Source organism: Punica granatum, chromosome 3 (assembly GCF_007655135.1).
Source record: "Punica granatum isolate Tunisia-2019 chromosome 3, ASM765513v2, whole genome shotgun sequence".
Taxonomy (NCBI): Eukaryota; Viridiplantae; Streptophyta; class Magnoliopsida; order Myrtales; family Lythraceae; genus Punica; species Punica granatum.
The window spans coordinates 2272826-2299858 of NC_045129.1; the positions used below are offsets into that span (position 1 = coordinate 2272826).

General features: G+C 37.7%; 3 protein-coding genes across 6 annotated transcripts; all 3 read right to left on the reverse strand.

The window, feature by feature from the left end:
* Positions 1-2047: 2047 nt before the first annotated feature.
* LOC116199990 lies at positions 2048-7312 on the reverse strand. Of its 2 annotated transcripts, none has more exons than XM_031530620.1 (15): positions 6988-7312; positions 6792-6864; positions 6190-6239; positions 6010-6063; positions 5787-5839; positions 5438-5510; positions 5229-5290; positions 4622-4690; positions 4389-4494; positions 4007-4077; positions 3743-3843; positions 3471-3566; positions 3070-3137; positions 2897-2942; positions 2048-2701 (listed from the first exon to the last, which is right to left on the reverse strand). In XM_031530620.1, the coding sequence occupies exons 2-15, from the start codon at positions 6846-6848 to the stop codon at positions 2621-2623; spliced, it is 987 nt and encodes a 328-aa protein (XP_031386480.1). In that variant the 5' UTR covers positions 6849-6864; positions 6988-7312; the 3' UTR covers positions 2048-2620. The 2 variants fall into 2 exon arrangements, with proteins under 2 accessions (XP_031386480.1, XP_031386479.1); XM_031530619.1 differs by having other exon boundaries at positions 2315-2701; positions 6792-6869; positions 6988-7245.
* Positions 7313-7792: 480 nt separating this feature from the next.
* Positions 7793-12365, reverse strand: LOC116199989 (3-hydroxyisobutyryl-CoA hydrolase-like protein 3, mitochondrial). 3 transcript variants are annotated; one of them, XM_031530618.1, is made up of 11 exons: positions 12054-12365; positions 11750-11851; positions 11527-11571; positions 11121-11173; positions 10372-10506; positions 10185-10281; positions 9651-9780; positions 8855-9033; positions 8565-8692; positions 8368-8469; positions 7793-8125 (listed from the first exon to the last, which is right to left on the reverse strand). In XM_031530618.1, the coding sequence occupies exons 1-11, from the start codon at positions 12304-12306 to the stop codon at positions 8024-8026; spliced, it is 1326 nt and encodes a 441-aa protein (XP_031386478.1). In that variant the 5' UTR covers positions 12307-12365; the 3' UTR covers positions 7793-8023. The 3 variants fall into 3 exon arrangements, with proteins under 3 accessions (XP_031386478.1, XP_031386476.1, XP_031386477.1); XM_031530616.1 differs by lacking the exon at positions 11121-11173 and having other exon boundaries at positions 11507-11571; positions 12054-12364; XM_031530617.1 differs by lacking the exon at positions 11527-11571 and having other exon boundaries at positions 12054-12341.
* A 1285-nt stretch (positions 12366-13650) lies between these two features.
* LOC116201838 (probable strigolactone esterase DAD2) lies at positions 13651-17300 on the reverse strand. Its single transcript, XM_031533263.1, has 2 exons — positions 16806-17300; positions 13651-14455 (listed from the first exon to the last, which is right to left on the reverse strand). Exons 1-2 carry the CDS (start codon positions 17192-17194, stop codon positions 13966-13968), a joined length of 879 nt encoding a protein of 292 aa, XP_031389123.1. The 5' UTR covers positions 17195-17300; the 3' UTR covers positions 13651-13965.
* Positions 17301-27033: the final 9733 nt, after the last annotated feature.

Below are 27033 nucleotides of genomic sequence, written 5' to 3' on the forward strand. Positions count from 1 at the left end.
TTCCAATGCCCAGAAATTTTTAAATCTGCCCCTTATAACCGCTCTGATATTGCGATACCCATAACATACCGTGTTTCCTCCCTTCGATTTGGAACTTCACGTTCATTCTTCACTTTCCACCCTCGACACAGATGACGGCGCCCAAATCCGCGAGATTGATTTTTTCAACAAAGCTGCAGGCTTCTTTATGATCATCTGCATCCACGAGGTACGTTCCAATCTCTTCGGGCCCATGATTTTTTGGTCCAGCCCAGAACATTAGGCTGCGCGAATCCCCGGACTCGCGAGCCAGCCCATGTAGCTTCCCGTTCTGGCTGCTATCCTCCTAAACAACTTGAGGACCACGGAAGCAGAAAATTGCAGGGTATTCCATATGCAGACCGAGCACAGCAGAATCCAAGTAGTTTGCCATCGAAGTGATCATTATCAGTCGTCGGACGAGTCATGATCTTCCCAGCAGAGTAGCATGTAGACGCAGCGGCCGAGGATGTAGAACCGGGTCTTCTGCTGCTTCACCATCAAGAGGCACTTCCTTCTGATGCCTGCAGACTTTCTTGGACGGTGCTTGGGAGCTGAGAAAACGCAAGGAGAAGACATGGTGGGGGACAGTTGAAGACGGCTGGGATGGGATAAGGGGACTGGGGGAGTATATATAGGATGGATGGCCGGAGGAGGTTGGGGCCTACTACTTCAACTGTGGTCCCCACTTTAGGAGTTTGTCATCTCATCCAAAAAAAATTCTAGCACCAAAAAGACAAATATGTCCCTACCAGCCCTTTGGCAGGCATTTTTTATCAGCCTAAGTAAGGTACTTTCTAAGGACGATTAGATGTCACGATTCCTACACTACCTATACTAGGAGGTCATAATGGGAGTCGGAGGTCAATGATATGCCGAGCCGTGCTTCTTTTCCTTCGCGTAAGAACATTCGAGCTGCAACAGCGAACACGGTCCACTTGCTATTGTACTAGTACATGCTAAAAACGTAGATATTTATATATATGGGAGAAGGGCTAAATTGGTCATTTTGAGGCATCAATAAGTTGGTCAAAGAACAAACGGCGACAGTGTTTGAAGAGTGAAAAGGACTGGGGACGAGGAGAAGCCGTGTGGGGAAGCTTCATAGCCACCCCCGCCGGGGGGGGGGGGGTCCACATGGCTTCATACCCACGTGGCATTTCTTGTCCTTATATAATTTTACCAACGTGCTTATTTGAATCTATGTGTGTATTTATTATTTCATTTATTATTCCATAGGCAGCAGCCCACTAGATGCTAGTGTGAGACCACTAGGTTGTCGGGTTTGCGGCTCTTGGTCGTCTGTTGGTTAAGTACTGCTACTATCTCAATCCCAACCAACTTCTCCCGAGAGTTCTTGACGGTATTTTTATCATTTGTAGACGAAAAAATTACACGTATAATATTTTAAAATTTTTAACTCAATAAAATTAGCCTAATAATGATCAAAGAATGCGCATTCCTTGGAGAAGTTTCAACTTCGAGTCATTCCAAGAACATGTAAAAAAATATTTCCTATTAAATCACATGTACGGCTACAGTCAAATTAACTTATCTCGTGAACTTATAAAGTGTTTACAAAGAACGTGAAATTAATCGAATGAAATTCGAAAGGCTTCGTTATAAAATGCTTATATGAAAAATTTCACCATATAATATATATTTAGTGATATTTTCACCAGATTAGATAAAATTTTAAAATTTTTTCACGACATAACACCACGATAATCTTTCATCATATATTTAACGAAAAGCTTATGTTGCCGACGAGGTGAATATTGTGTCGGTATTGGAGATAAATAGGATGGCAAATCTCCTGCATTTGTGCGTCGTGTCGTGAGAAATTGAAAATCTCCCGCCCGCCGTTCGATTATTTTCACGTTATTAATGATTGATCGCGATTTTCAATGGGAAATCAATCTAGATTCTAGAAGCCACATCCCTAGGCGGGCCCCACCTTATCCTCAAATTGATTATTCACTGCATCCGGACTAGTCCAAAAGCCAGGTCGAAAGTCAAACTAAATTAGTTAACTAAGAAAATTTAAAATTCGATCATAATCACCGTTAAGAATTCAGATTAAGCTCGATACAGAGATATATCAATTGATATGTACCCGCTGCATGGCTTTATGATATCCGAGTTTGAATACAGCAGGTAACACTATGTCGAACCTGAGAGAAGCTTTGTACCTGAGTTGATCTGGGGAAAATCAACTTTGTTAGCTCAACCAAACTCAGTTGATGCCGACACCAAACTTTTCTACTTGCGCTTTCCCCGACTTTCAAAGAATATCTGAAAAAAGAATAGCAAATTGCAATGTCGCATTCTTTTTGTTCAGTCAAATGATGCATGCATGCATTGTGTGCAGCTCGAGTGCTTTCAGACCTATCGTATTCCAAACATGCTGATCAGAGGGGTGACATCGTAAATTTGTCCAAACATAGTCGACTAATCAGACAATTATACCGTGCCACGAAATTCTGACATGGGGCTAGTTCTCGACATTGCAAATATTAATGAGTTTCCTGGCTATGCACTGTCCGGGGATACGTACTCCTCGTAGCTGAACATTTTGTGAAATGTTTCTGAGAAAGAGTCATCATGTCCTTGTGTGATAGTATTTGTCGAGGAGCAGTTCTGAGTATTCCCCGAAAGTGAGAGCACTGTTTGATGCAATCAGCTGCAGAAAGACAGAACATTAAATGAACAAGGGATCAACTTCAAAAACTGTTTGACAAACTAAACCCGAATAACAAGCATTTCTCATTACCTGGCAAGAAACGACTTACTATGATTTCTGAGAACAATTTTAGTAAAAAACTATGAACAGATCAACACTTAGAACGGTAAACATGGTAAATTTCCTTCAATGTACCTCTTTGTGAATGTGGACCTCCTCGGGAAAGTTCAGCTTCTCATCCCTGAAAATAAACAGAATAAAAAGGGAGGTTCATAAACATGAATTTAATGAAAATAATGCATTTATGTCACGTGAAGATTATGGTGGAATGAGAAATTATGATGGTCATTATTGCATAAGAAACATACCAATCGGGTTGCATGAACAAGGCAAATGTCGAACGTTCAACACCCAAAGTGGACTCTCCTTGAGGTGCCTGACAAATGTCAGTATATCAAGGTTCAATTTGCTATACAGACTAATTTAAGAACAGCGGGAAGACATCACTCTTTATGAAACCCAAAAGTGGAATATACCCTAATATAAGAAAATTGTTCTCAAGGAAACACAAAACAAAATCCAGCAGGCACCAGCCCTGATCAGCCTAAGAAAATGAACTCTTCTTTTCGAGAAGTATGCGTGCAGAATGTTTTACACCAAACAAACAGGTTGAATGAGCTCAATCCATGTCTAATAATTGCTTGCTTTATATGCTTTTCCCTCAGAAAATAGTCGACAAATATATGGGTGGATGGAACAGGGAAGATACCCGGACACAGTGAGGTGTTGCACAAAGGTAGCCTCTAGACAGTATTTCGGTAGTTTCACCAATTTGGTAAGCTATCTCTTCTTCCCCATAGACAACCTATAACACAAGAAGGGAGAAAATTCTGAGAAATAGAAGCATATGATCCCTTCAGTCCACTCCCATAGAAATGTAAAGCAAATTACATATAAATCGATTTTGTATAATTAGAAAATGATCTTCTTTCCTAAATCCTCTGTTAGAAGTTCAAAAGGAGAGAAAAATAAGAAGTATACTTTGACAATTTGCTCGGTCCGTGTTCTAACATAAAGTCCGGTAGCATTATCAGGGCAAGAGACTTCAAAGCCATCCTCCATAAAAATTGCACAGGTAAGACCTAAATAAGAAAAGATTAAGACGGAAACATATTACATATGCTGGAAAATCACATGAAATTAGAGATATTGTCTGAGAGCAAGAAATTCTCTTGCACGATTAAAATCCATCTCTAAACAAAGAGACTGCGAAATGAGAAGAGGTCAGCAGAGAAAGCAGCTTACCTGTCAGAGACCCGTGGTCTGTATGCCAGCCACACCATGATGACATAGAACCATTACTTTCGGTAAATTTACTGCACCAAAAAACAATCCACATAACACTTACGATGAAATCCCTGCTAGGTTCAGTTTATAGAAAAATAGCAGGTACAACTTGGGCTTGGATAGCCCAAAGCCTGTCCATTGGTCTGAAAAACCAAGGAGATTGGAGCCAGCTGAGCTCAAATAAAAATCTAGGCACGATTTCTTATTTTGGTTAATCTCAGGGGAAAAGAAGGGCAACTTGCCATTTCCTTCCTCGCTGAGGTGTATCCAAACAAGGGGACCTTTTTTCAGTCAACCAAAAGATCTGTTATATAAGATGTAGCAGGGAATGGAAAATCACCTATTGTCTGCTGGGAAATAATAGAGCAGGCGACCTTTATGACAGCGGGAGCGAGCAAGGGTCTGCTCAAGTTCTCCATTTTCTCCCTTCCCAATCCCTTTTCTTACTGTATATAAACACGCTCGTGAGAATCAAAAGTTCAATGCAAAGAGAAGACAAGTACCTGTCATATGCAGCTACAAGGTGTCGACTACACTTCTATGAAACAATGTATCTTTGAAGGAAGAACTTACCATATTGATCACAGTGATAAGCCACCATTAAACCAACATCAAAGATCAGCTTTCCAAGAGCTTTGAACGCTACAGAGTAAAAAGATTATTCTTAGCTACTCTAATACAATATAATATGTCAACATTCACAGACCTAATATTGATTCTGGAAGATGTTGATTATTCAACAGCTTTATCTATCATCATGTGATTGCAAGTCAACAAACTATTAATGTCCCTAGTATACAACTGAAAAGATTAGCAGTGCAAAGAGATAGATAAGAAAATTTTCGAAGTGCTTTGTCCATAAACGTCAAAGACTTCACAAGCAGAATATTGACATAAATATCAAGACACTGGAAAATCTGCAAAACAAACTAAAGAATTATATAGCTTCTTATTTCCAGTCATAGAAGAATTCCTCTTCAAAAGAAATGTCTGATGGAAAGTAATACCACTGAGAGCAAAGATACTATTCTTTTCCTTCAATTGTTCCTAGGAAAGATCTCTCAGTTAAACTCAAAGAAGGGAAATATAATCTGAAGAAAAAAGGGAAACAATATATATATATATATAAACCGGCTGCTGCATTTTGAGCTAAACAGAATGTCAGTGACCGAAGATATACCATGCTCGAGCTCAGGGAGGGCATCTTTGGGCCAAATATTTGATCCGCAATAAGATGGATACCTAGAAGACAGAGTGCCCATAAACTCCACATAAATAGGAGTAAACACAACAAAAATGTCTTCTTTCCACTTATCATAACTGTTAGCAATGATTTTTAGAAAAGCATAATAACGAGATAAATTTGCGAAAGTTTGTTGCTCTTCATACCGTTTAACTAGAGACGCCTCAGTTGTTGGAATATCTAGGATAGGATTAGCATAGAATGAGCCCTTCAACATATCTGCCCAATAGTACAGCATTCAAGAAGCGAACAGATGAAATGATCAGCAGGAGAAAATTAAATATGTTGCACAGTTTCAAAAAATTGAAGTCCATATATCTAAAACTACTTGATCATCAAGCTGAAAAGTCAAATTTTTATAAACAAATTAAAAATAAAAAAATCCCTTGCCACAAACATGTGAGATGATTATAAATTATTAGGACAGGCATGTGAAGTGAAGGGACTTCACCATATTATGAGAAACACAAGTATGTAGCATTCAGAACAGTATACCGGGTTTCCCTGATTCAAACTTCTCTTTTCCATGACTCCATCCAAAGTTGTACCTGGATAATTTGGAGAAACCAGCAAATCTAAAATCCATGCATATGAAATATTAACTTCTAATATGAACTCATGGAACTCAATGAAAAAAAAATAAAAAATCTAAGTCTAGAAAAGGATGAAAACATCGAACATGCTAGCATTCAAGAGACAGCCCCCAGCAGTGAATCACCTGCTAGCAGGATCTTCAAGCTTAGCCTTCGTCTCCTCAGGAAGACGGGCCAACCTAGTATGTAAGAGAAGGGAAAACAAACTGTCATGTCAATCAGCTCGAGTATGCTTTTAGGAGTCTCCTCTTATGTTCATATTGGGTGAAAGGAATAGTCATAAGCTATCAATTTCAATGATATACCTAGGCGAAAGACGAAGAAGATTTTGACGCAATGAAGAGTAACCAGGAACCTATAACAAAATTGTTATCATACATGAAAGATATGCTTGAATATGACAGCATGAGAAATACAAATAATTATAAATAGGATATATTTTCAGCAGCTGATTGCAGCCTTCTCCATCAACCCATCATTATTACTCTGAGCTAACTTATAATTAGTAAATAGAGTTTCATCAAACAAAACTTAGCTCAAAGTTATAGAAATACTCAAAAGGACAAAAGACTTCAAGTACGTAAGCATCGTAAGACAAAACATTACTTTGTTAAAGAAAGTTTCGAAATGCTCTAACAATTGAAAAAAATGCTAACTCCAAATTGGGCCACAAAAATGATAATTCTGAAGGCAGAGCTTCAATCATGACCATGTTTTAACATGTGCACACCAGCAGACATCATTAGCCAAGTAGCTGTCGCCTCACAAATTCTGACTGACGGACTGCGTTGAATAATTCATTGGACCAAATATGAAAAGCTCGAACGGACGATCGATTCCTAACGGAAAACACGAAGAGAACACTCCTTTCTCCTTAATAAAACATGGGGTTCAATTATCGTATTACCTCTGATACTGATATTATCCCGAGTCCATTGGGTCCAAATCCCTCCTCAATCTTCATCGAGAGGTCAACGTTCCTGTCCTGCATCGACTCGACACTATCAGCATCAACTGGATACAAAATTACGGCGAAAGATCGAATTTTTGTAGTAAAATCAGTGAAAAAAATGAGTTCTCGTGAAGGCCAACTTCAAACCAACCTTGATGTCGGAGAAAGAGATGGTGACGGGCCGGAGGGTGGGGACAGCCGACATGTTCCTCGGACAGATGATATGGCGGGAAGCGACTTTGATTGAGCGGCGGAGGGGAGAGGAGCTAGAGAGAACTCAGAGAGGGGAAGCTGCTCTGACTGTTTTCGAGGTGGAGGGAATTCATGCGAGTGACGGGTCAAATAGAAGTCAACCCGAAGCAGAGAGGGAGAGGGAGAGACAACTGTAGCGTTGTTCCCTTCTTGAAAAGAGAAGGGCTTGACGGAAAATTTTGAAACGGGCAAAAAAAAAAAAAAACTTTCTGTCCATTCACATATTTTTCGGGGGGATTATACCGTCTTTGCGCGAACCATGCGGGTTGAAAACACGTCGTGATCACACCAGATTGATCACGAGAAATAGCAAGTTGTTCCCACTGGTAAAGCATGACCCGTTATCGAAGTTCCAGCAACAAGAGTCGATCAATCCTTTTTCATTTCTAGATATTTTTGAAGTTGCAAATGAAGCCGCGAAGAGAACAGACATGGAATCATGGATTCCCATCATCCTAATAAATATTGGGCGAAACAACCAACGGCTTGAGCTATAAGTGGCTAAGGATTCGATTTCACCGTTCTTCGTAAGATCCTCAATAGAGGACACAATCCCTTTGAGCTAACACCTCGTGACCTATAGGCATGGGCAAAATGCAACATGACCCCCCACTGCACTGATCTGTTTGCCATGGTCAAAAGGACCGACGGGGCATTAGATTCTCCATTAATGATCCGAAAAACAAAGGAAATCCAGTCGAACATACTCAAACATTGCACCGCACGCCTTCTTTTAACAATTGCAAGATACCGTAACATTTTAGCACACGACAACATGATAATTGGCATATTGCCCATCGTGATCTGATAGGAGTCATTAGAAACATAACACCCATTGTGGAGCTTTTATTGCCAAAGGTGGTCCATCTCGTGAAATCGTTATTCTTATGCTCGAATTTAGGGTGGCAGGGCGGAAAGTACTTTGTACAGGAAACTCATACTCTCAACTCCTCAATTCCTGGGCTCAGTGGTTCAAAAACAGCTTCCACTTCCCTTGGGTCCACTTCTTCCAATGTTGGTGGTTGCCATTTGGGATTCTGCAGAACACGAACATACGTGTACGAATAAATGAAAGCCCGCAATAATACATATATATAAGCCAGAGAAGATAAGGCAAATTACAATGGTGTTTTAGAACATTTAGATCAATTCCTAGCAGCTTAAACATAATGATGTGCTTCAGATTGCAGCCCAACATGTATTCGAATTTTTGGGACCAGACGCGCATTCTAGAAGACTTCAGAACAAGAATTTAGCTTAGTAAGAGCAGAGAGAGAACCTGATCCTTATCCACCAGCACAGCTCGGACACCTTCAGCGAAATCATTTCTCAGGGAAGACCTTAAGGCAATCCGGTATTCAGTTTTCATCACACCTTTTAGCTGAAACCCGAAAAATTATGAGACGCTTCCCGAGCAGAGCTAGCTAGGACATGAAGTTTAATTATGGAAGAGATGAATGAACTGGCAAAACTTACAGTTGAAAAATCAGGGTCATTCTTCGCCACTGCTGATGCAACCTTGGAGAAATATTTATGGGTTAAGAAGAGAGAAAAAGGAGCACCTTTTGCAAGGCCTTGCAGAGCCTCATTAGCCCATTCAACCACTATGCAAGAGAGGAAAAGAAATCAGAGATAACGACATAACACATAGAAGGAAAGGTCCAAAAGTCCCTAAAATTTGAAGATCGAGGAAATATAGCTATGGGCTACTTACTGGAGAAAGAACAAAGCAATATGCACAATTTTTCCAATTTTCACCCACTAACCTCTAGTATCAGAACTCGATTGATGCTTTTTGAGCTCTTCAATTGTCTCGATAACCGATTTGTTGGCACTGAAGCAAGAAGAAATCGGCGGCAGAAGGGACTTCAGCTGGGGTTCGGATCCAGGGTCACTGCTGTATCTTGCAAGGAACGCTCCAATCTCCCCGAAAGGATCTTGCGAACTGCAAGCACCATAAAAAGTGATATGCTTTGTGAAAACAGTATAAAAAAATCTGGTTTATGCATTTAATTAGACGAGATGATGCAAATCATAGACCAGAATTCGAGCTTACAATCTACAGTAAAAGTTGAAGGCTATAAAATTTTATGTGTAAAAAGAAAGAAGTTTTTCGGAAGAGAAAAATTTAGAAAAAGAAGCACAACTTTGAAAAGATAAAAATTAGACCGGGTCAATCTAAATATAAGTGATGGATAGGTCAAGTGCGGGATGAATTGTCAGGAAATAAATATCTAATAAAAGATTTTGAGCCCAAAAAATTCTAATAAAGAGTGAAAGATATTTCTGGTGCAGAACTTATCCTCACAAGTTTTTTATTGCATTAGATGCCTCTAGTATCAGAAAGGGGCTAAACATTGGTCCTAAAACTAATTTAATGAAGTTGCTTAAAATTGGCAGACACTGCAAAAAGAAACGGCGGTAGCTAAATCAAACGATAGGAAGAAATATTAAAAGGCCACACTAATCATGTAGCTTTCTTTTCGTTCATCAATAAGTACGCAAATTGTGAAACTTGACCACAGTAAGAGTTACACAAACTGTAGCAGGAAAATAACATACAAGGTATTTGATAAAAGGGCCTCCTTCAGTGATCCTAAATTGCTTGATGGCACATAATGCGTTCCCAGACCAACATACAGGGCGTCAGATGGTGTTGAGATTCTCTTTCCAGTCAATCCAAGATAAGAACCTGAGAAGGAAATTATGTAAAACAATACAGATACCATCAACAAAAGGCAGCTGCATGGTCCCACAGCTTTGAAATAAGTTACTAGAGATTATAGTTTCCGAAAGAGAACATTGTCCAAGCAAAACATAAAAGTTATTTTTCATATATTCAACTTGATTAAGAATTTTGTCATACAAATGCAATATCTGATAGTTCACTCCTTTCAGGCCAAATATATGATAATTACTGCTTCTGTTATTTTCAAATAAATATAAGCAACATTACAATCTTTTTTTTTCCCCCCTTTTTACGCACTACCTTAGCCACTATTTTTCTGCTTGGGCAATACACCAACACCATTCTATCATTGCCATTAATAATGATTCATGCTCAAGGCCACAATTTACTTTTGAAAGAGCACTTACCAACCGATCCTCCTCCTGGAGTTTTAGCTGCTATATGTGCAAAACCAACATCAGGGAAAAGGCCAATTCCATTTTCTGGCATTGCAAGCAGAGTCCTCTGCAGTTGTTCATTTCACCATTATGAATCAAAGGAAATCTAATTTCATAAAAATAGAAAAATTGGACCATACATGGAGAAGATGCATACCTCAGTTATCACTCGAAATCGACCATGACCAGATAAGCCAATTCCAAAACCCATTGTTATGCCATCCATGAGGCATATGTATGGTTTTTTATAATCAGAAATTTTGCATATCAAAGAGTATTCTGCACCGAATACCTGAAGTGAATGCAGTGTGATAATTACCAATTAGTTCGGATCACAGGTAAGAGATCATGCATAAAAATCTTGAATATGAAAATGTATAGCATTATGTCCCAAATGTCAACCTCCAAGAAAAAACGATAATATAAGACATTTAATAAACAAGCATGTCAATGGAGATGATCAAAGTTTGATTTACAAGGCAGGACTTCCCAAACAACTACAACTTAATTGAAATTGCATGCGTCTGTGCATTAAGTTTAGAAAGAAGGAAGCCTTTTTTTTTTGTTTCATTCTCTTCCTTCACAATGTCATCCATTTAATTCTTTAAGGCTGCTGGCGGCTATCATTTATCTTTTGGATTTATATCAGAATGACACACAGACCATCTCAACAAAGGAAGCCCATTGGTGCAAGCTAGATATGACCATGCACTTTGGAGGAGAACAGGGCCAGAAAAGCAAATTGATGACTCTTAAGAGCAGCATTAGTAATAAAATGTTAGATTAGCTCGACACTATGTCTAAGCTTGTACTAGGTGATAAGACAGATGATTATGCATAGAAGTGCTTATTTACGAAGTTCATTCTGGTCATCATATATATGCATGAAGAAATACACAACAAGACCTCAATCACATCTGCCAGTTGATTTTTGGTTGTTATCTGCTTCACATCACCACCTGCATGTAAACTAAGACCTGGGTTATCATCTAGCAGGATCTAAATAGATTATACTGGTGAAACCAACTTCGCAACAATCTAATCAAGAAGACCAGGGACATCCACTTAAACAAAAACTAGTACCCGTGTTAAATCTAGTCTCTACATAGTTCTTGCTGGACAGGTTAGTTTTAGAATTAATCATTAAAGAAAGGAGACATACACCTAACACCATAAATTGCAAGGAAAATCTTCACTTTACCATAAACTAAGCCTATATAATGGCACACTCAAGCATAACCTGGAGCCAAAGCACATAATGGCTATGCAAAACAAGCAATAACTAAGAAAACCTTTTGCACAAGTGGTGTGCTTTTGTCCTTTTGAATTTCAGCAACAACACCCTTTATATCCATTCCTGCATTTAACCATGAACGTCATCCTCAATACATTCCCTATCACTACAAGATAATCATAGCGTCAAGAAAAAAACTTGAGGCAAATCCCGATTGGCTTACGATGTCATACCAAAATGAGAAAAATAAAACTTTTTTCTTAAATTTGAAGCAAGGAAACCCAATTTTTCTTTGCGTTACCAGCACAGAAGGCACGGGCTGAGCTGCTCTCAACCAGAACACATTTAACATTTGGGTCAGATTCCCATTGATCAAGAAGACTCTTGTACCTGATATCCATATCTGCATCAACATTGAGGTCGTCCAGTTAGCATATAGAATGCTCGCAGCCCATTTTGAGTATCCTATAGCTGTCTAGAGGACAATCGAACGAAATGGAGAACGATTCCCAAAAGTTCGGACGATCGCGCAATTAAGCAAACTAGAAGCAAAGCAGACGTTTAATTCCGTCCGGAATCGCAAGAGAGGACAGAGCAAGAAGTACCCAAATTCATGGCGTTGAGGGCCTTGGGGCGATCGAGGGTGATGACAGCGAGGCCGTTCGGGTGGACGGCCCCCTTGACGAACTCCTCGGCAGCGGCAGCCATGATCGCGAGGTTCCGGCAGAGGATGGAGGTCGGGGAAGGAGCTAAGATAGGCGGACGGCAGGAGGAGCTCCGGCTGAAGAGAAGAGTCGAAGAATTACTGACCAAGTGAGAAGCTCCGAGAAGGCTTCTCATGGCGATTCTGCTTACCATTGAGAGAACTTATGAATGGCTCCGCTCCGAAGCTGAGAGTGACAGAGAGGGTAACTTTTTTCCCCACTTCCGGACGATTTTACCCTTGTCCTTCTGCATAGACCTTTGCACGACTAATAAACTTATCGGATATAATCCGACATAACGTCTCACCTCAATTTTTCGGTGTGCACGGTAATATTGGAAGTCTAATTAGGTCTCAATTAGTTCAATCAAATCGGATCGATCCACTGGAGGGTAAAACTCTTCCCCTGTGAATTTTCTCCATTTACTCATGTTCATTTCATGTCATCTTTTTACCGATCATTATAGTTTTCCTTATATGATATTTTTTCATCTTGGTATGTACCTATCTATATATATTAGACATTTATTTTTTTCTATATAGGTTATTTAATTTTCATAAGATTATTAAACCTATTTATTTGCCATTATCATGAGTTATAATTCTTTGACTCTCATTCACGATATCTTGATTATGTACATTCAGTAGAATATATGATTTTAACATCATTGTTTTATTTATATCCATTCATGTATTGTCACATGCACTAGTTATCTATTTTTTAAATACAAAAATTGACAAAGAATTACCGCGTGATGATGCGGGTATAACTAGTTTTGATTCGGTCTTGACTAAATGCACTTCCCGTGAGCAGAGTTTGGTTGGTAGGTACCTTCGGGGATTGGGTGCTGAATTGCATTGGCAATATTGGACTTGAATTCGGAGGGCCAACACGAAAATCGGACATTGTAAGAAAATGGAATTAAGACATCCATTGGTTCATGTTTCAATCTATTTAGATCTCTCAGATCGTTCATAACATTGTTCAGACCCCGTCCCATTATTATTATTTTTTTAGGTCGATTTCATAAGGAGGTCCATGTGCCTAACGTGACTCCTGTCTATTTCTATGTTCTCGATTGCAGCTTTCCGAGTCATCCCAATTCGGATTCTTTTCCTCAATGGCCGAACATATATATTTCTTTTTTCGAGTTTCTAAAAGAATGCATGAGCATCTGGCTTTTAAATTTCACCAGTGGACTGGGAAGACATGTTTGGGCTTTAAATTAAAAATTATGGGCCAAAGGGCTCTTGTTTCCCATCCGCCATTGGAAACTCGTATTCTGCACGGTATTCAGAATTAGAAGCTACCGATACGCAGGACTCATGGGGAACCCGTTCAGTCGGCACCTGTACTAGGGACGTGCACAGACATAGGTTCGATTGCGAACCGGTGATATGCCTACCCGTCTAACAGCTCTTCCTCCTAGACGTGGAGGTTCTATTTCGTTTAAGAGGTTCCAAACAAGTCATTGTAAGAAAGAAAATCCAAAAGAATATTACTACCGAATAAACAAAACCTTCATATCCAACGATTTCAGACAACACACACCGAATGCCAAGATGGGTATTTTAATTCCGATCCTTTTCTCCTATTATACATAATCATACACTAATAAAGAAGATCGGAATTATAATCCGTACATGCAGATAATCTCCATAAAAGAAAAAAGAAGCTAGGACTGCTAGCTTGTTCATATAACATATTACACATATAACATCACTGGCCTACAATTAATAAAAAGTTGGCTTATATTCATCCGCCGCAGACGGACAAATCTCTACTTAAGGAAAGAAACTAAGCAAACAGCAGTTCACAGTGCAAGAGCGCATCTGGTGCCGGGCGCCATGGTTCCGGCCATGGCAGTGGTGGAGATCCCCAGCAGGCTTCCCAGCATACCGATAAACTGGACAGGTGCAGTCATCTGAGGGAAATGGCCGTCGATCTCTATCATGTCCATCGTCGATTTCCCAGCCCCAATCTGTCTCTGCATGTACAGCGCAACTGAGTTCGGGACTACTATGTCCTTCGTGGTGTTCATAATGTGGCATGGGACAGACACCTTCCCTAGTATATCTCTGTAGTCAGAGTAGAACACAGTCTTGGCCAGGGGGAGAGCGACCTCAGGACGCATCCTGAGGAGACACTTCTGGAGTTTGTCGACCGAGGCTGGGTTGTTTGGGTCCGCGTTTAGCGAGGGAAATGCCAAGGCCCAAGCAGTGTAGTCGGATTCTATACTGGAGATGATCTGCTCTACGTCCGAGGCATCAAATCCACCTTCATAGTCATCTGTGTTGACGTACCTGTAGGAAAAATCGTCATATATCGATCTAAACATGTATGGTGCGTCCCCCTTGGTATTATAATAATTTCATAAAATGCCTCCTATATATATATATATATATATACACACATATATTCATAGTCCTCGTGGCCCGATCTGAACTGAAATTCTAGTGAGTAATTGAAATTAGGTATAAATCAATGTGAACATCTTGGCACACTGTGTCCGTTCTACGGTTCACGTGTTTCAGATGTCCACACCGGTGGTGGTAGCTGAACGATTGTTACATGCTCCTCCGAACATATTCGGCAGCATCAGGTCATTGTTATCGTTGTCATGAATGCAACAAAGGTGTCATATGTTCAATCATTCATATATATTGCAGCAAGGTATCATCCTTGCTAAAGGGCTATATATAATTTTTAAAGGATCTTCCAAACATGTCCGGACAACTAGAAAATCATATAAACATGCCCATTTAAGCATATATGTATGCATATTGCATCATATGGATTGACCCGGCGATTAGTTGGGAAATATTAGCTAGCCTTGAATGACATTGTTCCTGTTTTCTCGATTCTGAGCAGTTAATTCTCCTTTTTCCAAATCATAATTCGCGTCTCCATGCACATATAATCTACCTATTAGAAGATTGATGATCGATTTTATTACGGATTGGCAAGAAATTAAGAGCTAGCTGGGAACCCCTAAGATCGATCCTTATTTATTTAGCTTCATGAGCCAATTAGGAATCTACTCATTTGTTACTTAATTATTTATCAGAATTTTAATTTCAGGTTGTTGATAACAAATCTAGCTAATTGATCTGATCCCCTTCGACCATCTTAATTAATGTTATTAGATTCGGAGTTTCGGCAGAAAACAATTAGGCGAAGGAAACTCTACGAGAGAGAAGAGGACCATGAGATGTTGCCAAAAAATTTCTTCGCTGTCGACGAATTTAATAAATTGGATATGGCTGGATCCTCCCCTAATTATAATACTAAGCGACGTACATCATGCACTGCTATTATTTTAATTCAATTGAATATATATCTTGAATTACCATTAGATTCCTGTCAGTCGGCATGAGATAAATTATGTAGGTGAAGAATAAGAATCAAATTCGGTCAAAAAAGTGGTTTTTTGGATGTACCTAAACGAAATTCTATATATGAAGTATATATTATACATCATGCGTGATTCATTCGTTCACCATTAAACAATATATGCCTGAACGTCCAAGCTGTATTATTCTTTTTATGTCAGGTGTAGTTAAAAACGTATCAATGACATCTTTACTGATTTCCTCAATTTGATCGAAAAAAATCGAATCTGTTTTGTTACGGTGGAAAAATCCATTCATGTAATAAGAGAATGGAATATGCCAGGGGCATATAAGGAGAATCACTTAATTTTAGGTCATCAAGAATTAGTGTCACTGCGCTAGATTTTCCTTTTCTTGAATTTGAAATTATTTTGAAGTAATCCAAAACAATATGCAACTGTGATATATATATATATATATAAATATATGCGCGGATAAAACGTCTAGGGTGGGGTCCAGCTATGTTTCCTAATAGGCTAGGCATGCGACATGTCTTGATAGAGCAACCTAGCTCTTTTCATCCATTAAACGGTAATATAAACTCAGAAACGATGTAGAAGATATGGCATATCACCTATGGAAAAGATCTTAGGGATTGATTAGCTAGGCTAGATAGTCCCTGTTTGTTTGTCGATCTACAAGTATGTCGACATCGACAGGGCTTCGGAGGTACGCATAGTGGTAACTTATTAGGTCAATAACAGGTCTTGAACATTATTTCACTTCAGTAATTATATATCGATCCTAGCTAGAGCTATGTGTTTCGGATCTATGTGGGGACAACACAAACATATTCCAGTGAAACTTAATCAGCTGTGGTCATTCAAGACCCACTTGATATATCATGACAAACTGATGAAAAACAAGAACAACATATACCGTATATAGAGATACAAAATTGATCCTTCCGGGGCCGAGAAATTTGTATGTTATATGGTTCTGATTCATTAGGTATATCGAGATTTAGTACCACCCGATCGATCACAGTTAAAAATTTGTGTACTATCTATTTGTATGAGTTCTAAAATGTCGACTAAAATTTTCTATTTTGTGCAATAAAATTAGTCTTTAACCACTGAACATAAATTTATAAAAATTGGATAATGTTTTTGTATGGATTTTATCTGCTAACATGTTCCTTTTTTCTAAGAAAAATTCCCGAGGGGTGGGATTAAATTTTTTGTGGGCAATGGAAAATTAATTTACTTAATTAATGAGCTAGAAAGCTAATTTGAATCAAGCTGATGGATAAATAATTTACCTCGGTGAAGCACAGAGAAGAACCAGCTTCTGAAACAGCTCGGGCCTCTTGATGGAGGCGAGGCACCCGATCATCCCGGACATGGAGTGTCCGACGAAAACCACCGACTTCACCTTCATCTCGTCAAGGAGGGCCACGAGGTCAGTGGCAAACCCGTCATAGGACGCGTGCCTAGCAGGGTCATAGAGGTCCGGATCTTCAACCGTGCCCGAGAAGGCCCAGTCGAAGAGGAGGACCTGGTGGTTTGTCGACTGGATAAGAAATGGGACGATCTTGTCCCACACGGACTGGTCCGTGCCGAACCCATGGGCCAGGACCACTGTGTTGGGGCCTGAGCCAAGGACCTTCACGTTCATGGAGGCTGCTAGGGGTTTGTTCCGAACCACCATTTTTTTTTCTCGGTTAGAAAGAAGGACGAGGACAAAGTGGAAGAAGAGGAAGAACAAGTAGAGCTATGAAGGGTTTTAGCTTCTTTGTTTTGGGTCTGAGGAGGGTCTCTGTTATATAGATGGGAGATGAAGATGAACTTCCTAGAAAAGAAAATCTTTTTTTCTCATTTTTATAATTAGAAAATGAACAATTAATTGATGAGAGGGGCCATGGGAGCTTTTGATAATTAATGCACTGACCAGTTATTTGGTAAAGGGCTTCCTACTCCTTCCTTCCCTTGACCCTAAGCTCAAAAGCAACCAAAAGCAAAAACGAGGGTAAAAATATATATGTGCGTGTATATATATATATATAATCGGGTCCAGTTTGTCCCTCCTCGATCGATCGCACAGTGCGTCGGTTCAAGGGAGAAACATCGGTGCACATTCCTATCAGTTCATATTATATAGGAATGCTTTCATCCATTAATTACCTTTGAAAAATCATGTGGCTGTGCATTTATGATTCATATATGTATAGTTTATAATAATGCTCGTTAATCATTCCCCACTGCAATTTTAATAATTTGTAAAAGTGGGTTGCACATTTATTGGAGTGATAGTTGAAATCTATCTTTTGATGTGAGTAGAGTTAATTTTCCTTCCCTTTTTTTTCCATTTTATGGATAATATTCATACTTCATTTATTTATTTATTTTTTTGGGTGAATTAATTTACTAATTTCAATCATGTATGGCTCCCGATTTTTTTTTTCCTAATAATCTTACTGTTTGACTACCATATTTTTCGTTATAAAGGAGGTCCAATGCCTAATACAATGAAAAATATATCCTAAATAACTAATAAATTGGCATTAGTAATTTCATTAGGTATCAAACCTACGACCTCTAAATCAACAGATAATGACGCACGACATTATGTTGCATTCACTTTTGATTTTGATTACTATATTTCGTTATTCTTTAATCGAAAAAAACATTCTCCATATACGTGTGGTAATACATGGTTAGTCCCCTAGACTGCATCTGAAACTTGACAAAAGACTTACATATTCACACACGTGCATATTTTAATGGTGGCGAATCGATGTTACGAAGATTTCGTCCATGTGAAAGGAGCGCTAAAGGGAGGGGATTGGGTCGAGTCCCTGCAAGGAATGTTGACAGGGATTTATTGCTAGCAGTTGGGGAAACGTATGAATTTGTTTTGGGGAATACTTTGACTTCATATGTGATGCATATACAGTGTATATAGTTGAGTGAGGTCCACATGCAATATAGGAGGGCAATGCACCATCCACAATAATATTTTTATTTATTTTGGGTATTGGATGAGTTACCACTTTGATCATCCCAAAGGTCAGTGTCCTCGTATGTTTCAATCGATACGTATATACAAGTGCTTTCTTTCTACCCTAAGCAGTTCTAATCTTGCAAGCAACAATATATATACATATAAGCATGCATTTCTTGTACTTAATATAATTTTGTAACAAATCGAGAAAAAAAAATATATTTTGTAAAAGACAGATGCACATGCATGCTATTGGCCAACCTTGCTAATGATATACCCGAGATTCTATAACTTGCACTCAATTAGTAATTTTGATTCCAAAAGCATCCCTTTTTTTGAAAAATAAAATGGGGAAAATAAGTTTATTTAGAGATTCCATGTGATTTGAAGATTTATTCATTATGGGCAAAACGTGCTTTAGTTAGTCAACATTGAGCTTAGCACACTAACACAAAGGGCAAAACTAGGAATCTAGCTTTAAATATGAGAACTTTATAATTAGATTAAGCAAATCAAATTGATGTTAGGATATAAAAATTAATGACTACATATGTTCTAACTATCATGGTGTCTCTCTAAAGTATATCCGACACATTTTAAGGTTAGTCATGCCAACAAAAAAATGATAATATATGTCTTTTTTCTCTAGAGATAATTGTATAGTGTTTTCGGGTCATGAGAATATGATGAATGAAATAGTTGATAAGACATAGTATCTTGTCTAGTATCCTAAATTAAAAGTTGTTGATTTTAATTAGTGACTCATCATTTATGAATTTTTTTAATAAAATAATCCATCTAATTTTCTTTTATGTATCTTTAGTTTACTCGCTAAGAAATGGTAACATAAAACTGTAACTCACAGTACTTTTTTTTTATTGGCAGGATAACTCGCTGTACATTTTCCTTCTCTGGTTTTGTAATCTTTACATTTTATTGGCTAGAGGAATCATAACTAAGAAAAAGGATCGACGTACACCAATGGTTGCACTGTGCTTAAAGATAAGATCGACTCGATTCGTTGGGACACGAGCGACGAATAGATTTGGCACCAGTTAATATAATATTCAACAAGACAACAACTACATAAGACTGGCCATTGCATATTCAATTCTCAGCTGATGGAGATAGAAGAAGAACGGGTCATGTGATGTTGATATGAAACATACTTTTTCTTCAATTATTAATGGCAACCACAGTCGTTAGTCACAAGGAGGAAGCGGACCATACACTTAAAACAATTGGGGGAAAAAATAATGACAAATTACATTGATTGGGAACCAAAAGGCACCTTTTGTCCTTTCTCCCTATTATGTCTGGATTTTTTTAAAAAGAAGGCTCGAGATAAGGCCAAAGTCTACCTTTTCCGCCATTTGAGGGTGTGGGGCCCCCCACGTTCAGCCTATCAGGGGAAGGTAGATATGCATCCGTTTTTCACGTATTTATTATCCATATGAGGACGTGCTTTTCTTTTTCCTTTTTTTTTTTCCCTCTTTGTTTGGCTAAAAAATTTAAGTCTATATGATGATATTCTAAAATTAAATAGACGCCGCCTAATTCAGCTCGAGTCAAGTCAATGTTAGAATAAAACTCTTTTAGTGTGTAATAAAACTCTCTTAGTATGTATTTTTTCATTTATAAGATTTGAACTTGATCTCTTGTTTAAGAGGAATAAAAGCGAACTGCTTAAACTAACGTACGTTAGTGGGACATGTCAAACAAAGATTAAAATTAAAATAATTAACAAATATTTTTTTGGGCGAATAATTAACAAATATTTCTTTAAGATACTCTCTCCCACCTAAAAATCAAAAGAGAGTGTAACACCGCGGTGTACGCATTCTCTTGGTAACTAAGAGATTCTAGATTTGATACTCAGTGGGACTATCCGTGCCCCTTTATTAACTATTAGGATTCTATTTTATTGTACTTAACACAAACCTCCCTTATAACCAAAAAAAGAGTAGGACTACTAATGTCATTTTATTTAGTTCTTATTCTTTATTAGCCTATTAGCCCATGTTACGTCCTCTGTAATGAAAAAATACTAAAAAGAAAATTAGGTTATGACAATAGTAAAAATAATGTTTTTACTAGTGCTCCCATTAGTTAAAAAAATAATCATTAGAGATTTTTTTTTATTTACAAAGAAGATTCATGGGTTTAATAGAATGAAATGAAAAGTTATATAAGGAGGCATGGTAGTCTTAAGTGATAAAAATCGTAATTGAAATTTATTCTTTATTAGACGAAAACATGTGCCGCTGAACTATAATTTCTTCCTTATATAATTTTTTTCTTTATTATCATTAAACGGGAAAATATCAATAAATAACTTTTTTAAGTCATGGGGAGCTCTTGTTGTTGGTTGCAGAAAATGGGAAGAACTTTATTATACAAGTTTTGATATACCCTCTTAATAATCCTCCTAAAAATCCTTCTGTTTCAAAAAATCTATTCACAATAGCACAGATTGGAAAATGTATAATTTGAAAATACTTTTCTGGAGTAGACAGATTTCAAAGTCATCCTCTTAAATGCGGATAGATTTTCCTTCCCGAATTCTTTTAATTAGTATTATATATTGGGAAAATTCAAACGTAGAATTTAGAAATCAAAGAGCCGGAAGTAACCAAGTCACAGATTCTTCAAGAAAGGACTATTAGAGTGAATTGACAGACCAACTAATTCTGGAAATAACATGCTATATTGATGAGATTAGTTATAAGAGAAAATTCTTCAAGGTCTCAATAAAAATAAACAAAAAAAGAATATATATGGTCAAAAAGTAAGAAAAATGCATAGATATTTTGCACAAAACTCTTTGCCACATGTGTGGACGAGCAGGTTGAATTCGCGGGAGTCCATCAAATCAATGAAATCATTGTTGTAAGGGTAAGGAATATCTCGAATTGAATGTGGAAAAGCAATTTTTGTCAGTACACGCATATATATGTCTCGTATACAACTAATAAGAAACCGATAACTGACAAAAAAAAGAAAAAAGAAAAAGAAAAAAGAAGTCGATATAATACTGAGATTGTGTTACAACTGATATTATGAACTGTAATTGTCGATACAATTGATTAAACTAGAGTTGATTCAACTCATTCCGTTTTTTGACTTCATAGGAAGAGTATTTCAGAGATTGCTTGAGCCTCTCCATCGATCATTGATCTATAATTCTAAGCTCGGACAGATATGCTTCCCGTAAGATGTACTCTTTTTCCCACTGCAACTTTTTAAGGAAGGTCATTGCATCAAGATTTGTTGCATTGTCTGTGTTAGGGTTAAATATCTTAACCATAGCAAATTGTTTTCTCATACATATATGTTCCAATTACATTCGAGTTGGTCGATGATGGTGAATGAAATGTAGACTAATATTAATAAAGCTAGACACTCCATCGCAATGACGGCATCGGATAGCGAAAGGGTTCAAATTATTGACTTATATATAAACCCAAAGATTTTTTCTGAATTATATAAACCCGACGTTATTCACTAAGAATATGGATGGCATAAAACAAGAGATGCTTATTTCTACACCATAGATTTTATCTAACAATGTCTTGGATAAGTTTTACATTATGTTGATTTTCTCAAGTTAAAGTTTTTCATCAGCGTCATGCTTTCTCGTGCATATTATAAAAAAATATCTGAAGAGACTGATGGGAGAAATGGCACTATTGCCATAAAAAAAAATGGACGGTACGTATGATTCTCTTCTCAGTGCCACCCCATAACAGTGAAAGGATGCATTAAATGTAAATGGGGCGAATGTATACCACGAAACTTACATAGTCCCCGTACATGAACACGAGAAACAATTAGTACATATACCCGTGTGGTCCTTCCTAGCTAGAGGAGAAAAAGGCAATGTTTGTTGCTTCAATTCGATTGTGGATTCAATGATAGACATAATTAGCTTTTCGTTGTCCGGAGAAGACATCAAATCTAATTGCTCTTCTTTTGTCTGGTCGACAGATACTCTGCCTTTTGGTCTCTTATTGTTGGAAGATTCTTGACTCTATATAGGACAAACCGATGAGCAACATTTTCATATTACAAATAGATAAAACAAACGACAACGAGACATCCAATTGCTTTTTCTCTGATCTTCTTGCTAATCTTTGCCCCGACGGGAGATTCTGTTCTCTGGACATGATAGATATTTAAAATCGAATTCGTGCCCTCCATTCGACGAAGTCTATATCGGGTGTCACGAGCTGCAGCGCATGAAGCAAATGATTAACCACCCGTCTTCAAGAAGATTGAAAGCAATCGATGTGAAAATAAAGTCTTTTATATATTTAGTAATATATATATATATATATACTAGTAGGGAAAATTAATAAATAAAATCATGCACGGTATATATATAATGAAAAATATATATTATTTGCTTCATAGTTAAATTCTACCTCAGTTTATTACAATTATCATAAAGCATATGAAAATTTTGACAATTCAATGTCCTTATTAAAAATACATGATGTATTCTTCGACCGGTCATTATTATGCTATTATATTGATGCATCTTATCCATAATAGTGTTGACTTATTCAAGTTCCATAAGGAACAATTCCTATTTAAATACTGTATAGATCGACCTATAAGATTAAATTAAGAACAATTATATTATTATTACTACTACTACTACTACTACTACTACTATTACTTACTTACTTCATGGTTAAGTAATGTCTATATTTACATGAATTTATTCGCATTTTCTAAAAAATAAAAAAGAAACTTGAGAGTATGAAAAACGAACGTACTTTTCGCAAAAACTTCCGAAATACTTCCGATTTATATAGATATAGATATAGATAGATGTAGATATGTAACCGAAAACTATTATAACTATATCGGTATGAATATATATATATATATATATATATATCTAGTTTTATGTAATGTTATCAATTGCGATTATCGGGTAGACGTGTCCTCAATATTGCAGATATGACACATATATATGTCCTACGTACTATTACCGGTATTACGAGAACCATGAAACCCAACAATAATTAAGTACTTGGGTCGACCTGTGGGGTCAATGAGCTCATCAACTTGTTCAATGTATCATTGCTTCTCTTCGTACCATTTTTGTTTTCTAATTTCAATAATTTTTCTTTTTCGGTTATAAGAAAAACTCACGGGTTTAGTATAAGCATGGTTTTCAAAATCATGATTCGAATCGTAGAATCGTACGATTCAAAGAGGGCCATGCAATTCCGAGTCAGGGGGTTGAGTCGGAAAATGTACAATCGCATGTGAATCGGGTGTTGGATCGCGGAATCGTGGAATCGGGTCGATTCTGCGATTTCGGATTCAGTCCAGATTCACATGAAGCCAGGCCTGATTCGGGCGAAGCCCATTCTTAGTTGGTGAAACCCAGGCTTAAGCCCGATAGGCTCCCCCCCCCTTCGTTTTCTCATTCTTCTCCAGCGCTCGTTTTCTCCCCTCTATTTTGTGCCCTAGCCTCCCCGTCTTCGACATTTCTACAGCAATTTCTTCTTATTCTCTTCTTGTTCCAACGAGCTTGAAGCTCCGTGACCAGGGGTCCGTAGTTCTGAGTTCGAATTTCGCTTCCACAGTGACCGACTCTGCTCTGCCTTTGCCCAGTGACCGACTCTGCGTCGACTAGCTTCGACGGTTCGATCGCTGTCACCAACTCACCGCCCAGCGACATCACCTTCGTCGACGGCTCGACCCCCCCTATAGTCTACGGCCTCCTCACGCGGTGTGAGTCACAGTAATGAGATTCTCCAGAATCTCCACGGTGTGTGAATTTCTTGCTTCTAATTGATTTATGAATCGGATTTAGAATCTTCATGGTTCCAGAGATGATAACATGCGATTTCTGTTTATGGATAATCTTGAATCATCATGGTTCCAGTCTTCCAGATGAAATTGTGATTTCTGTTTCTGAATGATGGTTCCATATGAAATTGTTCATTTTATATTATGAATTATGACTTATGTTGTTAACTTTTTATTTCGGGAGTATGAGTTATGATTTGGAATTTTGGATCTTGAATTTCGATAGTTTGTAACGATATTTTGTGTTTTTATCATTTTATCACTTATTGTTGATTTGTTGATTTGTGATCTTTATTTGAATGAACAATGATTGATTTTTTTTGCTCAGGAAAGTATGTTACATATATATATATATATGTGTGTGTGTGTGTGCTATTTTTTTAATTACATGTAGAATCTTACGATTCACGATTCTATGACTCTCGACCGATTTTAGGTAGAATTGCGATTCTGAAAACCTTGAATATAAGTATAAAAAAAAAGAGCTAAATAATTGGATGAATAAGTCCTACTAGTGAGAATCGAATTTATGGTCTTTTAGTTTCGATTCAACATCTTATACCACTACATTATAACTTTTTTTTTTCCGTGTGCATTAAGACCTCTTCCAAATCAATAATATTTGGCAGAGTATTTACTACGCACATAGAATGAAATGAATGACCCATGAGCGAGGCAATCCATTAAGATTCAATGTATCTTCTGTAGACTTCAAAGCTGACAGCATTGAAGTTCTCAAGTCCTACACACAACAAAAATTGACTACTAACCGTTTGTCGAATGGCGGCGATCATGATTAAGTAATAAGCATTTCATAAAAAAAAAAGATTAAGTAATTAGCAATATTGTATTTTTAGGTAGATTATTTTCTTTTCTTTTTTCCCCTCTCTTAATTGATCATATCGCTGATCATTTATCTTATTATATATATTTACAAATTTTTTTTATTTGTCTTGCCCTATAATCCAATAAGCCTCTGTAATGTCTGTTATAAAGTTATCTAAAAGATTATAGCTGAGAGACTTATGCTGCTTTTGGTTTCAAAATAGAATTTTAAAATCAGATTTTGATTTTGAAAAAGAGTGATATAAATGAGATCCATCATTTGACTTTGTATGAGTTATTTTGTTTTGTTGTGAAAAAAAGTATAAATGAGGCTCACTCTTTGACTTTGTATGAGTTATTTTGTTTTGTTGTGGGTAGAATTATGTTAAAGTTGTGATTTTAAAATCACATTGTGAAACCAAACAAAGCATTTAAGCTCCTCCTCCACAGACTCATCTCTACAAACCGGACGGCTTTCACTGAAGGTAGGTGGATAAATGGGAATGGTTTACTAGCTCAAGAAATTCTGCATTCCATGAAAAGAACTAGAGCTTGTCGAGGATGGATAGGATTGAAAATTGACTTCATGAAAGTGTTCAACAAACTAGAATGGTCATTTATCATCAAAGTACTTCAAAGTTTCGAATTTCATCCCACTTTTATCTCCTGGATCCACTAGTGTATCTTGACTATCTCCTTCTCCATTTTGATCAATGGATCCCCTCACGGGCATTTCAAACCAGGGAGAGGAGTCCGACAAGGCAACCCCATTTCCCCATACTTTTTATTATTGCAATGAAAACTTTGTCTAGACTTCTCCACAGAGCTGAAAACAGCAAGGATATTAAGGGTGTGCAAATTAGCCGAGGAGGCCCCACCATCTCCCATCTTATGTTCGCGGATGATTTGCTCATGTTTTCCTAGGCCTCCAATTCTGAAATCGAACACATCAAAGGGATACTTGCAAAATTCTGTTCTTGGTCAAGACAACTGGTAAGCACGGAGAAATTCAGAGTCTTCTTCTCTAAAAATCTAGGAGCTATTAGGCGTCAACTTATCAAACAATACCTCTGTATGAAGAAGCTCAAACTAGATTCCCACTACCTAGGCAACTCTCTCTTTGTTAGTGGTAAGAAGAAGAAAGAGTCCTTTCAATTTCTCTTAGACAAGATTAAGAACAAATTAGCATCTTGGAAAACAAAAAATCTCTCATGGGCAGGTAGAGCCACCTTGATTAAATATGCAATATCTAGTACCCCAATTTAAATGATGTCTCTTTATCACCTGCCCAAGTCCATCCTCAAAAAGATGGACCAGGTTGTAAAACGTTTTTGGTGGGGTAAAACGGAAGAAGAAGGCAACTATTTTGCCCCTAAGAGTTGGGATTGTCAGCCAAAGTCCAGTGGGGGTCTCGGGTTCCAGAGAGCAGAAGATATAAGCAAGGCTATGTTACCCAAGACTGCATGGGCAATTATATCTTGAAAGGACAGCCTAGCGATGAAAGCTCTGAAAGCAAAATACGGGAGCCTAAGTAACCTTTTGGTTAAATCTGCTCAATCAATGGTATGGAAAGGATTATAATGCTGTCGGGATACTCTCGAGATAGGTATGTGCTTTTCTATTGGTAATGGTGCCACCTTCTCCATTTAGAATGACCCGTGGATCCCAGGAATGCCTAACTTTAAACCTATTCCTGCTTTTGATATTCATACCAACAATGATGTCAAGGTAGGTGACCTAAGGCTCTTCTCTCCAAAAAGCTGGAATATTCCTTTGCTGATAAATTTGTTCAATGAGGATAGGTTACGTCATATACTCAATATTCACCTTGCTGCCGCAGAAAGTGGTGATTCTATTACTTGGACCCCCATATCTCATGGAGAACATTCTGT